Source organism: Diceros bicornis, chromosome 7 (genome assembly GCF_020826845.1).
Source record: "Diceros bicornis minor isolate mBicDic1 chromosome 7, mDicBic1.mat.cur, whole genome shotgun sequence".
Lineage (NCBI taxonomy): Eukaryota > Metazoa > Chordata > Mammalia > Perissodactyla > Rhinocerotidae > Diceros > Diceros bicornis.
In genome coordinates, this window is record NC_080746.1 from 17,326,900 (window position 1) to 17,341,657 (window position 14,758).

A 14,758-nucleotide genomic window follows, 5' to 3' on the forward strand; every position below is an offset into this window, starting at 1 on the left:
GATTCACCTCGAGCTAATATCTGTGCCCATCTTCCTTTATTTTGTACGTGGGACGCCACCATAGCACGGCCACCGATGAGTGGTGTAGGCCCGCACCCGAGAACCGAACCCAGGCTGCCATAGCAGAGCGCGCCAAGCTTAACCACTAGGCAATGGGGCCAGCCCCTCCTTTTCGCTTCTTATACTGGTTCCTCCAGTTCTCATTGTCCACTAGCTCTTCTCCCTCTGTCTACAAGATGCTCCATTGCTTTTGAGTTCCCCTGAAAAGGGGGAAATAAGCCCCTTGGTCTTTGTCGCGCTAACCCTCTCTAAGCTTCTGATCCATTTTGCTCATTCCATCCACCACCAAACTTCTCAAAAGTAGGGGGGACACCTGCTCCCCTGCTTTTTCTCCTTCCATTTGCTTCTCCTCCCCCTTTGATCTGGGTTCTGCCTCTGCTCTGCCACCAACACCTCTCTCAAAGGTCACTGGTGTTCTGGCCACTGTTTCCAAAGACACTTTCTGATCCCCACCTGCTTTCTGCAGCATCAGACACTGTTGGCAACCTCCTCCTCCATTAAATCCTCTCCTCACTTGGCTTCCATGACAGCCCCCTCTCCTCACTCCCATCCTCCCTCGCTGACCAGTCCTCATCTGTCCATCCTACCCACATTATTGCCAGATTCATCTCCCGAAAGCACAGCTCCAACAGCTCCCAATAAGTGCCTCTCTGTTCAGAAACCATCAATGGCTCACCACTGCCTGCAGAAAAAACATCATGGAGTTATAAAATAATGCAACTATATGCAATACATAATATCTAATGCAATAATATGTCAGGGGGTTCAAACTTTTTTAAGAAGCAGAATCCATTAAGAAGAATCTTTCTAGGAGCCCAATGTTTAAAAAGGATGAAAACAACATGCCCTTTAAACACGGCTCCTATTGAAGAAGGGAGTGGGGAACCCAGGAAATTCTAAGGCTTTCACAGCACAATTGGAAAACCAGTGAACAAATTAATTTTCTCAATCTGCAGATGAGAAAACAGGCCCAGAGAGGAGAAGTGATTGGTAGACAGTAGCACAGGATGTGTATTAGTCAATCAACACACTTTTCATTAAGTGCCTACAGAGTGCCAGGCATGTTCTAGGTGCGAGGGATAAAGCAGGGAACAAGACTGACACGGTCCTGCCTTGGAGGGGACGACAGCCCAGTGGGGAACGAATAAACTATTACTGACGTGGTTACACACATGCAAGGGGAGCTGTGAGAGCACATAGGAGGGGACGCGCCTGATCTGAAGGGCACAGTGGGCCACCCTGGGGAAGTGACACGTGCAAACTGAGCCCTACAGGATAGACAAGTAGCTGGCCACAAAGAAGGGGAAGAGCACTGGTGCAGATGGAACAGCTTGGGTGAAGGCCGAGGAGGTGAGTTTGTGGCTGGAACCTCAGGAAAGCCCGGCGGCTTCTACTCGAAGCCCCAGAGCTGGGCGAGACAAGGCTGCAGAAGTAGCAGCCACACAGGCCATGCTGAGGACTTGACATAGGCCTCAGAGGCTGGCAGGCCAAGGAAGGGTTCTTAGGTGTTGGGACCTGATCATTTGCATTAGAAGACAGCCCACTGCTAAATGCAATGTGGAATCGTGGAGTGGATCCTGGAAGACAAAATAGGCATTAGCGGAAAAACGAGAAATCTGAATAAATTCTGTAGTTCAGTTAATAGTGTTATACCAATGCTGATTTCTTAATGTTGACGAATGCACCATGGTTATATAAGATGCTAACATTAGGGGAAACTGGATGAAGGATGTACGGAAACTCTGTACGATCTTTGCAACTCTTCTGTAAATCTGAAACTGTTTCAGAATAAAAAGTTTTGAAAGTACATGTATCCCTCTGGCATCACAGCAGTGAGGAGCAAAACTGGATGCAGGGAGAGAGATTATAGTAATAACGATGACTAACACTTAAACAGTGCTTCCTGTGCACCAGGCATCTTTCCAAGCACTTAATGTGTTTAATTCACTTAATCCTCACAACAACTCCATGCTATTATTTCCCCTCATTTTACAAATGAGGAACCTGAGCACAGAGAGGTTAAGTCACTTGCCCAAGGACACGCAGCTACTGAGTGGCAGCGCTGGGGTTTAAGGATTCCAATGCAGGCAGTCTAGCTCCAGAGTCCTGTGTGCTTCACCATTACATTTTACTCCCTCCCCTCAGTGTGCGCTGGCAGTACTGTCAGAGGATATTGCGAGGATCAGGCAGAAACCATGAGCGCATGGGCGAGGGTGATAACAGTAGAAATGGAGCAACATGACTAGACTTAAGATATATATACTGGAGGCAGAATCAACAGTGTTTGCTTTAGATTGGAATATGGTGGTTGAAGAACAGGGAAGAAGCAAGAATGGCTCCTGGGCTTCCAGCTTAAGAGCAGGGAGCAGAGCCCAGTCTCCTGATGCTTGGTCCCGTGCTTCCTCCTGCCACTGAGGGAAAACTTTTAGACCTTTTGCAAACTAGACGCACCTACTGTCCCTTTCTCTTAACATCCCCAGAATGCAGAACAAATTGGACTGCCTGCTGTTCCCACACAGGCCCCGATCTCTCCCACCTCCGTGTCCTTGTGCAAGCTGTTCCCTCTGCCGAAATTCTCTCCTTGGTCTCCCTTGGTCCAAATCTGATCCACCCTTCAGTGCCTAGTCAAATGTCTTCCAGAAGGCTTTCCTGCTCTCCACAATGAGAAGCATTCACTCAAAAGATGCCAGCATTTTTTAGCTCTCTTTGGCAGTGAACAATATCCATCCTATAATATAGTTATTTGAGCAGGGTCTTGGCTTTGCTCACTTTTGTATGCTCAGTACCTAGCACAGTAGGTACTCAAAAAGAGATTTGTTGAGTGAATCGTCTCTCTGAGTAAACAAGCTCTATCTTATTTTCCTTTGCCCCCTCCCTGGCTCCTTTTCCTGTCCCCTGCAACCCACTACATACACACATACACACACACACACACACACACACACACACACACCCCACCTGGCACCCATGTTGGTGGTTTGCATGTTTTAGGGGCTTTTTTAAAGATCATGAGTGGGTGACCATACTTCGCTCCATCTTCTCCACTAACCCATCTCCAGGCAGCCATGCTGACCCCAGACACACCCTCTCTGGAAGCCCATTTAAGAGCAGAAGATCAAAGAAGCCTTATCCAAGGATGGAGAGGTGGGAGAACATAAGCAGGGAAGTAGGGAGCACTGGTATATCTGGAATTGCCCCCTCAAACCTATCCATTCAGCTGCCAAAATGTGCCAGGCAGAGTCTGAGACTAGAGCAAAGAACCCAATTCAATGAATCCTTAAAGCACTAGGGTCCAGAAGGGATGTGCCTGGCTGCTGGATTGGGCTACCACAAATCGTGATAAGGTATTCCTCAGCATAAAGCCCTTCTAGTGGCTACCCAGTATTCATGGCATTCACGGATCTGCAGGCCTCTCCTTTCTCCAACCCTTAGGCTCAGGCTACAGTCCACCCTTTGTGGGCTCTCCTCACCCAGCTGTTGCTGGCCTTTGTGCCTTTCCTCACGCTGACCCCACTACCTTAAATCCAGTCTCCTTAATGCCTCTCCCTCCAGCTCAGGCCTCTGTCTGATAGATGACTCACTCAGCCCCTGTGTCCCCTTCTCCGCTCCCCCCAGGCTGAACTGGGCACTTTCTCCCACACCCACCAAATCCTGTGTGCACATCTCTGGGACCCTCCGCATATTAAATGCTTGTTCTAACATCTGTTTCTGTGTTTGTCTTCCTCCTTGCCCCCCAACTAGACAGAGCGCCTTTAGGACAATGACGATGTCTCTGTATCCCCAAGCCTGGCACAGTGTTTGGTACAAAGAAAGCCGGGTTACATTTGTTAAATGTAAAAGATGTGTACGTGAGTGTGTAAGTGTTCGTGCGAATGTCGAATTAGACTACTTCAGTGAAAAACCGAGAGACAGGCCACTGCCAGATCCCAAAGAGTGGAAAGTTGTGCCCTCCTTGCCCATCCTCCTCCTCCCAGGAACTAGAATTTACATTTTATCAGGAACGGCCACTTCCCGTCTGCACCTGCCAGCTGGGCAAAGGGCGGCAATGGGCAAAGGGAGCATTGTCTGGTCAGGTGTCCGGGGAGAACTCGGTTCTCCTTATGGGGAACCCCGTCTGTCGTCTGTCTGTCTGCCTCCTTCTGGGGGAGAGGATGGGGGCAGAAGGTCCGGAGGGAAGGAGCAGATGACAGCCTTCAGGCTGCCAAGGACCCAGGGGCTCAGCCGCCTTGGCAGGAAGCCGACCACACCCGGATGTGAACGGGATGGCTTGGAGAGTGCCTGCTCCGCCGCGGGCACTGACTGGATGGGTCACTTTCGCGGGAATCCCGCAAATCACTCACAACAAAAGTGCGGGTAGAGGGAGCGGAGCTCGGGTTCACGCTCGGTTTGGGGAGGGCACGGGCTTCAGTTTTCGGAAAAGGAACCCCTGAAGGGAACGTGGATTAGAAAAGACCAGAAACCCCTGTGGCCGCCTCTCACCCACGAATGCCCACCGCCCACTTCTCTGGCAGCTTCCGGTCGGTCCCCGCATAGCTGTCTCTCCATTTAGCGTTCAGCTGATGCAGAGGAGAGGGAGCTCCGGCCACTGGATTCTAGTCCGAGCTCTGCTACTTTCTGCCCTTGTGCTGCTAGGCGAGTCGCCTTCCCCTTCTTTGGGCCTTTGTTTCCTCATCTGTAAAATGGGGCCAGGATTGGAGTAGAGGGCCTGTAGAAGCCCTTTCAGCTCGGACACTGCTTGATCCAGTATTCTCCATACTGCACGCTCGCTCCTCCACCACCCTCCCCATCTTAACTCCACCCCCACCCAGCGGCTTCTCCCCCGACGCCGGCCGCTAGGGGTCACTGCCTCCCTTTGTCAGCGACAGAGGAGGATGGCTGGCCCTCCCGCCCTCTCCCGGGCTGAAAGGCGACCGAAGGGGCATCTCCCGAGCCAGCGGGCCTGAGCCGGACCCCACGGCCCTCGCTTGGGCTCCGCCTCTGCCTCGGGCCGGAAGGTGTGAGCGGTCGGGCGGAGGCCGGGGCCGGGCGCGGGCCGCGCGTCGGAGCCACGAGGGGGTTAACGCTAACCCCTCCCCCTGTCTGACATCACGGGGAGAGCGGGCGAGAGGCTGGAGCTGGGCGAGTGAGAGAGAGAGGGAGAGGAGCGAGCGCGGCTCGACTCGGCGCCCAGGCAGCTCCACATTGTTGCGAATCGCCGGGACCGGGCACAGTGAGCGGCGGGGACGCGCGGCGCAGCCGGCTCGCTCTCCTCGCGCGGAGCCGCACCACCGGAGCCGCCCGGGCAGCTGGCCGCCAAGCCGCGCGCCCGCCGCCTGGGCCCCGAGCCCACCGCGCCGCCCGCCCGCCGCCTGGGCTCGTCCCGCCACCCTCGGAGGACGGCCGGCCATGGACGCCTGCAAGTTGGAGCCGAGCGGGAGGGTGTGAGCGCGCCGGGGGCCGAGAGCCCGCGCCGCGCAGCCGGGCAGCCGGGCGCGCCGGGGGTGGGTCCCTCTCCCCAGCCCGGCTCTGCGTGGAAGAAGAGGGCGGGGACCAGCGCGGGGAGGAGAGCGGAGGAGGAGAAGGGGGCATGACTCGTGCAACTTGCGGCGGGCATCTGCCGAGCCTCTGAGCCGGCGGCGGCCCGGGGCCCGGATTGCGGCCGCGCCGATCCCACCCAGCCCACCCCGCCCCGGCCGACGGCTGCGGCTGACCTGGATCCTCGGAGCGCCCGCCGGCCGGCAGTGATCCGCCTTCGTCTTCCGGGCTGGTTTCTGGAGCGCGAGGAGCGCTCTCCTCGCGGCCCCTCTCGCCGGACCCCCGGCCCCCGATGGCTCGGATGGGGCTTGCGGGCGCCGCTGGACGCTGGTGGGGACTCGCTCTCGGCTTAACTGCATTCTTCCTTCCAGGTAAGCGCGTTCCGCCTCTGCCTTTTTTTTTTTTTTTTTCTTTTTTTCATCCAATGCCTTCCTGGGGCTGGGAGCTGGATGGCGGGCACGTCTGGGTTGTAGGGAGTGAAAGGAGCCAGAAAAGTTAGGTCACGGCTTAGGTAAGGGGGAGGCGAGGGGCACGGCGCAGAAAAAGAGGTTGAGAAGCCGAACAGCCTGCCCTGCAGGGAAGCAGTCGGATGCACGTCTCTATGTAGCAAGAAAGCACTTTCTCCCCTCAGTTTTTCACAAAAATAATAATATGTAATAGCGTTCTATTTATTTAATAACCAGCTCTCAGCTTGAGAAGCAGTTTGGAAACACTGCATGTTACATAAATGCAAAATAATCACGGTAATCACCATCTCGGGGTATGAGACAACAGCCCCAGGGGGAGGGCGTCAGTCTCGGAGCTGGTGGGCTGTGGGTTTGGAGGATGGCATGGGGGCTGCGTTTCCTTCGCCGGCCCCTTTGCCAGACGGTCTCGGGCGCTCGGGCCCGCTCCCGTCCCATGTCGCCCCACAGCGGGCGCGGAGAGCCGGCTTCTGCGGCACAGGCGGCGCTCCGCTCACCTGCGGTTCCTTTCCCGGGATCGCAGCTTCCCGGCCTGGCGCGGGGCTGGGCTTCGCCTCGGAACTCCGTTCCCAGTTAGGGGAGCTGTCCCCGGAGGAGGCTCCGTGGGCTTCGCGCCAGCCAGGTGGCTGCATGACCCACTTTCCCGAGAGTGCCCCTCGTGTCCTTCCTCGAGGTGCCGGCGGTCGAGGGGTTAACCCGACGCCGACCCTGGGGTGGCCCACGGTGGCCTCTCTGACGGGTGGGGTGGGGGCGGAGGCTGGGACCGGCCCGGGCGTATTGTGCAGGGGAATGAACTGGAAAATGCGTTTAGGAGGCAAATCCGGCCGAGTCCCCTCGCCTGGATTTAACCCTTTGTGTCCCTGGGGAAGCTGCCGGGCTCGCACGGTGGCTGGCCACGCCAGCGCGGGTCCGGGTGGGGGTGGGGTGCCTCCAGCCCACTGGGAAGAAACCTGAGACGACCTCCTGCCCAAGCTAGATTGGGGTTTTGGGGGGACGGTAGGGGTTTGGTTGGAACACGTGGTCCTGGCCTTAGGATGGCAGAATAAGAGGTCGGAGTACAGCAAGACCAGCTCTGCGCGGGGCAAGAATATCTATTAGATCGCAGGCGCCGCTGGCAGCCACCTGAAGGAGGTACCTTCGATGCTGCAGACTCACGGGGCAGTTTGTGATCAAGGGACCAGCCTGGCTGCCGAGTTAGGCTGTAGTGCACTCCTGGGAGGCAGGAACCTGGCTTCATTGGCTTCTATACCCCAGCTCACTGCCAGGACTCTGCACAACTCGCTGAGTGGCCGATGGCATCCAAAGCAGTTTGTAGGAGCCCAGCCACCACGGTGACACCACCCCTGCAGCCTGAGGGTACTGTCCTGCTAGGTGTGTGCAGAGACAAATTGCAGGACACAGGGGTGGCACTGCCTGTTTCAAAGGGGCCTGACAGAGTTCCTCCCTCAGAGGGTGGTCATGGTGAGAGTGAGAGGTCTTCCTCTCCCGCTGGACCCCCTGGGCAGCTGGCAGGAGATAGCAGAAGCTCAGGCTCTAGGACTTGTCTGACTGTTGGGGTTTGGGCTTCTGGAACCCTTGAACTGCACAGTGTCCAGGGCCAAAACCCAGCAAGAAGAGAGCTTTCTTGGGGGCTCTAGTTGATCTGGCACACTAGGAGTTAAAGGGCAGGAAGGTTAGAGGAGGGAACAATTTACCCCCATTCCCCTCTCCTTTTGTTTTCTCTTCCCCCAGCTTGGTGATGCATAGTGGTTGATTCCTTCTTTGGGGGGCTGGAGACCTTCCCTGTTCCACCCCACTCAGGAAGTGGGGGCAGGGAGGTGACACTCTCACTTGGCTCAAGTGTGGGCACTCCCCCAACAAAAAATCCAGATTGAGGGAATGGGATGCAGAGAAGGGACCACAGCTCAGACGGGCTTGATTGGATTGATCAATTGTTATGGCTGGGTAGCATCAGCAGCCCAGCCGGAGTTCCTGCCCTCGCCAGCACCTCTACCCAGTGCCTGTGCCCCTGGGGCCTCTGTGAAGGGAGGCAGGTGGATATGGTAGTGCCCATCTGACCCTTGGGCAGAAGCTGGTAGGCTCAGAACTCGCCTGCCCACATCCCACTTTCCACCACCCTCTGGCTTCCTCCTGATTGCCTGCTGCTGCTGCTTCTATCTGGGGACTTGCCAGTCTGATGCTCTTTTCTGGGTTCTTCTGGGCTGTGGCAGGGAGCATGGGAGGGGTGAGGAGAGGAGCCTCTGGGGGTAACGGGAGGGGGAGCACCTGCTGTGTGTGTGATGGCCCCCTGACTTCAGAACACTCCAAATCTGGCTATTGAAGTGTCAACACAGAAGTCTGTTTTCGACAACACAGACTTCACCAGGCAGGGTGGTGACGCCCCACAAGCCTCTAAGATGACAGTCTGTGGTTCCTGCCCGTTAACTCAGGGGAGGCCAGTGGGGACAGGGGCTGCATCCCAAAGAGGGACAGGAGGAGCCTGGGGGAGGAGGCAGAGAACCTGCCTTAGAAGCAGGTGCGCTGAGCTGGTGTCCCACCTACACCACACCCTCCCTAATTGGCTTCCCCAAACCTTTTGTCTGGAAAGAGAATACACACCCCAGGTGTCTTGCACACCCTCGGAAGACCTGTTGGGCCGCAGCACATCCCTTCTCTGCAGCCTCTGCAGAGCTCGCTGTCAGGGTAGTTTCCTTTGAAACTCAGAGTGTCAGGGCTGTTGGCGTATTTTCCTCTCGCCCCGTTTCTCATGGACAGGCATGTACTTGGGCTGGCTGGGCAGGATGTTACAGCAAAACCAATTCCGCTGGCCTGGGGTTTGCAGCATGTGTAAACGGGAATCTCAGTGTCCGTTTTGGAGGCAGCGCTGTGGAGAGTGTCTCAGAATCCGATTCAAGGCCTAATAGTCAAGGCTGGAAGGAAGGAGGGGATATTGCAGAGCCTGGGCCCAGCACCCCCGGCTGAGTGGACTAGAAGGTGTCTCAGAGCCTGACCGTCCATGGCCCGATGAGCTGTGATGCATTGTTGATTCTGATATCAGTTCCCTTCGCCGCCACTCAGCTTTGCACAATGAATCCACTTCGTTGGCCATTGCCTGACTCCAGACCCAGTTGCATGCTGCCAGGATCGTCGCCGGCCAGCATCCTGGTGCTGATGGCTGAGCAAGTGGGCCAGGCCCTGGGCAGAGAGTTGGCCCCAGTTGCTCTGTCTACGATACTGCCATTGTCTAGCAGCTGACTAATGTTCATTGTTCAGCACAAACAAAACACCCAAGGGAGGTGTGAATGTACCTTCGATTTTCCTGATTGTATCTTTCCTGGTTAACCTGGCAAATTAAATGGCTCCTACCTTTGGGAGGGACAGACAGAGTGGGTGTCTGTGTATGCATCTGTTGTGCTAATTTTTTTTTTTAACTTCGAATTTTAGCCAGTGTGCCAGGCTAAAATGGACATTAACCATAAGCTGTGGGACTTAGCTTATAATATTTCTGACCATCTGCATATAGTCTCACCTTCACTATAGAGTGTGTGCATACATGCATGTGTGCAGGGCTTTGTGTGTTTGTGTTGGTTATCTACAAGTCACTGCACTGTGCACGTGCAGACCCATGGGGACTAGGACAAGGAGGTGTGGGCACTGGTATCTGTGAGTCACCATAGGACTGGGGCCATAAACATATATCAAATATATATGCACGTATAACTGACTTCTTAGGGCTTTCTGACTGGGATTTTGTGAGTGGCCTTGATAATGCCCGTGTTTATGTCAGAGTGTCAGTGAGGGTGACTTTGGAGGAGACTTAGGGTTTGCCCTTAGCCAGCCCCTTCCGAGACGAGCTGCCGGGTCCCCTGGAGTGGGAAGCCTGGACAGTGCTTTCTTTTTCTGCTCTGACCTTGGCTTCAGATAGGGCCTCCGCATCCTCAGGGAGATGCTCACCTGGAGAGACCTTCCTCTCTTGTTAGCCTCCAGTTGTCTCCCTGGCAGACAGAGCAGCTCTGGAACCTGGTGTTAACTGGGGCCTCGCTTGCCCACGGCTTCTCATGATCTCTGAACAGCTGGGAGGAGCCATGGGAGATAGATTTTCAGCTACTAATTAGGAATCTTTGCTTCCTGCATGAATACTTGGGGAAGAAGATCATCCAGGGAGAAAGGTGGCATACTCTAGGAATTTAAAAAGGAGCGTGAGTATGGGCTCTGCTCCTGCGTGAATAGCCCTGCAGAACCACATGTGTGCCCAGACTGGCAACATACGTGTGCCTGGAAGCATTCCGGTTCATGCAGCAGAAAGCAGGAGCCGCCTTGTTGGAAAGAGAAGTGGGAATGAGGGTCAAGGAGTAGGGAAGAGGGCAGTCCTGGGAGCCCAGCACCCTGTGCCCAAGTCCAGCTGGCAAGTGCTTCTCCCCCGTGATGCCCGCCCCTCTCCATAGAGACCAGGTCTGCAGAGCCCGCAGCAGATGTGGTGGCTGGGGTAGGAGGTAACTTAAGATCTGAGCAGGGATCACCTTGCAAAGGGAATGCCCTGAGCTGGAGATAACACCCCTTTGTCCAGTTAACCGTTTAATCTCTGAATTCTATTGTGTGGTTTGGGGCTGGGAGCTGGGGAGAGGGAAAGTTTAGGAGAAAACCCATCAGACCCATTCCACAGGGAGAGATTACTCAGTGCAACAGAAGAGACCCAAGAAGGACACAGAGGAAGACTTCCTGACAGGAGACTGTAGGCTTTTTAGGGCAATGGAAAATCCCAACGTTTATCCTGGGATGGGAGAGTGGGGGGCAATAGGTATGTATTCTCAGGTGCTTATGGGATCTGTGCCTTTCAGTCTTCCAGGACAGAGCAGCAGTTGTCCAAGGCTCTAGTCAAAAGGGAGCCACAGGTAGCTCGGACCCCTAGAACCTGGAGATTACCCCATCTTGGCCATCCACCATAGTGAGACAGCAAAATAGGGCCAGGTGGACTGGGTTTGAATCCCAAGTCTACCAATTGCTAGCTGAGTGGACTGTTAAATCACTTTGTAGGCCTCAGTTTTCCCATCTGCAAAATGGGTTTCTGTTAATACAGATTTCAAAGGAGGTTTGTGAAGATTTGGTCAAGAATAACGTATGAAACGTGCTTAGCACATTGTCACTCCATGTGATAAATGTACAGGAAAGTGGCAGCTACTCCTGTTTTCTGTGCCTTTCCTCTGAGTGGTCCTGGCCCCCTCTGGGTCTGCCACCTGGGCAGTGCCAACTTTGTACTCTCTTGAGAAAGAGCCACACAGCTGCCTGCACTCTGCTGACCTCACTACCCTTGTCTCCAACCAGGAGCTGCTTGGGCGGTGAGCCCCCGCCCCCACCTGAAAGTGATGGCAGAGGCTACGGCAGCCCTGGGGGCTCAGCTGGCCTGGTTGGCTGCAGGCACCTGCATGAGCCCGGCCCTGGTGGTCGTGTACTACACAAGCAGCAGGTGCTGTGCGGCCTTTGTTCTGCAGCGTGTCGCCAAGGGTGCTCCCCGGCACCCGCCTCACTCCCTGGCAGTGGCCCAGCTGGGCGCCATTGCCCAGCTGGAGCGCTCACTGTGACAGCAGCCTGGGGTCTGCAGGAAGGGCCTGGGACTCAGCCCTGCCTCCCTTCAAACTTCCACATTTGGGGGGAGGGTGGGCAGCAGGATGGTCTCCAGCAGTCCACTCATCTGATGAGATGCTGCAGCCAGATGGGTTGAGAATCCCACCTGGGTCATCCCCTTCTCACTGGCAGAAAGTCCTTCATTCGATTTCTCCTGTTGCAGAGTCAATCTTTTCGCCAATAAGAATGATAATGTTTGGAGCACTCTTTTCAGCTCATAGTTTCAGCTGATCCTCTCAATAATCCCGTGTGAGTGGTATTAGTAGTTCTTCCATTTTGCAGATGAGGAAAGCGAGATTTGGGTTTAGTACCTGGCTGAGCGTCTCATGCCAGTGTAGCCAAATTAGATGCCGGCGCTTCTGGCTCCAGATCCCGTAGATGAGGACAACACAATGGGCTGGGATGGACAGATACAGAAGAAGTTGGGCCAGGCTATGGTAGAATGCGTCCCGTGAGATGGTAATTCGCTTCACCAGCCACCACCAGCTTACACTCTCCCACAACAAGCCACAGCATGGCCACTCCCTGGGGAAGGAAGCTGTGGACATAGGTTGGAGAGGGGCCCAGGCTGGCACACGGTAAGGACACGTAACAACAGAGCAGCTGGAGGGTCGGGGGAGCGATGTCCTTCTGGCCTGAGACATGGGCAGGGCCCCTGTGATGTGAGCACGGAGCCCCAGGGCACAGGCAGGCACAGGGCCAGGGCGTGGGCCTAGCCCAGGGGCGGAGTGGTGCTCAGAAAGCATTGTGGACCTGACGGAGCAGCAGAGAGGGGAAAGGGGATGAGATTTGGCGGGCAGATTCGATTCCCACTCCTGGGCTGCCCCCCACCCCCCTCTGGTCTGCACAGACCCTAATTTCATTCTCAGTTTATGAGGAGTCTCATTACCAAGCCACAGACAATAAAACCCGCCCGGCCACTCCGGCCCGGATCTCATTAGAGGACATTAGTTCCGCTGGCTGGTGGCTCCGTTGGGACACAGCTGCAGGCGTGGCCCAGGCAGCAAAACAGGCCAGTGGCCATGGCACAAGAATGTCCCATTGGGAGTTTGAGTTCCATCTATGGGCTTAAATGGAGTCCTCCCCCTTCCCCCCCGAAGTCCTGGAATGCATGTTCCCCAAAGCTGGAAACATGGAGTCCCTCCCGCCCACTTGGACCCCCAGTTCTGCCCCCTGCCTTAAGGGGAGAAGGACACAGCTCCCTGCAGGGCTGTTCATAGGAGTCCACCTTCTCTGGGAGGAGCTGGCTGAGAAGCTCTGCAAATCCTCGTTCCACGGAGGAGGGCCTTTGGGGACAGGGAACAGCGGGCCCACCCACGCACATAGGTCTGAAGATGCTCTGAGCCATGTCCTAGCAGCAGAGATGGGAGTCTAGAGTCCTCACCGCAGCCTTGGCCTGAATTTTAGCCCATCTTTCTGTCCAAAAAGTAGGGATAGAGACCTGGGGACCCCATGGTAGAAGCATTTTCCCTCCCCTAAAGATGCAATTTCACCAACTGGCAGCCTTGGCAGGGGCTTCCTGCTCCCATCCCTTCCCTGAGGAGGAGTAACTTGCCTACAATCCCTGTGATGAAGCCTTGGGTTTCATATTCTCCAAAGATGGGATTCTTTCTCTTAGCAGAGTCTAGTGCCTGTTGACAGCCAGCCTCCTCTCTGTACCCTCCCCTCTCTTTGATCTTTCTTCCCCTGCAATCCTGCATACCTGCTGGTCACCAGAATACCACCAGGGCTCAGTGGCTGTCGCCGTGTGAAACAAGACAAGGGCGAAGGAGAGCTTGCCCCTCCTCGTGCCTCAGTCTTGTGGAGGAAAGTAAGTGCCAGGCCCGAATTATAGGCCTTAGTGTACGCGGGCTCACTTGGTCTGCTTCCATGGAGGGGTCACACAGGCCAACCCAGGCTTTGGCACATGAGCTGGTGTTCCCGCCACATGAGTCAGCGGAGATGGGAGCACCGGTCTGTTTGGGCAGACGCGAGTCGGCCCTGCTGTGGAGGAAAGGGGCCTGGAGACCCGTACTGCCCCTGTGAGGCCCTTGTCTGCAGCTCGTCTGGAGTGCGAGCCCCGAGGGGGATCGGTGAGGCTGCCTCCGTGGGCTCTGTTCTCCGGCCCCCGAGCAGCGCCCCAGGTGCCCCCTCCCTCGCTCCCGGTATCTTCTGGGCAAGTGCTGTCAGCTGCTAGGACAAAGGAAGTAGAGAAGGTGCCTCTGAGCCAAGCCAGCCCTGCCGCCACTTCATGTGGGTCCTGCTGTGGGAGGGGCTGGTAGCGACATCCTCATTTGTGGGACTCTTGCAGCAGCCCCGGCTCGCTTCTCTCCCGGACTCCTGGCTCTCTAGCTCCAATCTGCGCGCACTGCTTCTTGGGTGAATGTGTCTAAAGCACACCCGAGAAAGACACTCACTGGCCCAGAAGCATTTGATGGCTGCCCCGTCCCTTGCTCATCTCCCACCACCCTCCCCTGCATGCCAGGCCCACCCAGCCACACACCCCTCTACACGTGCCCCTTCGTTTCCCACCTCAGTCCTTTGCATGTGCCATTTCCCCGCAAAGTTCTCCCTTATTTCCCATATGTAAATACTGAGGTTGAGGGCCACTTCTCTCAGCCTTCATGTAGCCCCAGCTAGGGATAACCTCTCTCATCTCAAAGCCCCCCCAGCACCTCATCCATGCCACCCCATGGCACTAACCACTCTACGTCTTTCAAAATAGTTATTTGGGCCTGGGATTTATCTTCTCCCCAAGACTCAGAGCTTCAAAAGGACAGGGTCCATTGCTGATGGAGTTTGGTTTCCCCAGGGTCTAGCACAGGGTCGGCCACCTCGTGGGCTGGTAGTACATGCTAGGTGGATATGTGGTTGCTTGTTTGGGCAGTTGATGATGGTGATAATAGTAGCAAACTTTTATTGAGAGTCCTCGGATGCTCAGACACTGTTGTAAACATCTTACATGTAATAACTTATTTAGTTTTCATAACAGCTTACGTGGAAGGTACTTCTGTTCTCCCTGTTTTTACATATGGAAAGACGAGGCCCGGGCAGAGGTTGCCCGTGGTCACACAGCTAGTAAGTGGCAGAGCCAGGATTCAGATCCAGGAAGTCAGGCCCACTGTCCATGATTGTACCAC

The 14,758-nt window shown here is 55.4% G+C and overlaps 1 protein-coding gene across 2 annotated transcripts in view; it reads left to right on the forward strand.

The window, feature by feature from the left end:
* The first annotated feature begins 5,029 nt into the window (after nucleotides 1-5,029).
* NECTIN1 (nectin cell adhesion molecule 1) overlaps nucleotides 5,030-14,758 on the forward strand; it is a 67,255-nt gene continuing 57,526 nt past the window's right edge. The window contains exon 1 of one of the 2 annotated variants that reach the window (XM_058545006.1): nucleotides 5,030-5,945. In XM_058545006.1, the coding sequence (XP_058400989.1) occupies nucleotides 5,867-5,945 (79 nt within the window). In that variant the 5' untranslated portion in view covers nucleotides 5,030-5,866. The remainder of the gene's footprint in view (nucleotides 5,946-14,758) is intronic. The other variant, XM_058545007.1, reaches the window with a different exon arrangement.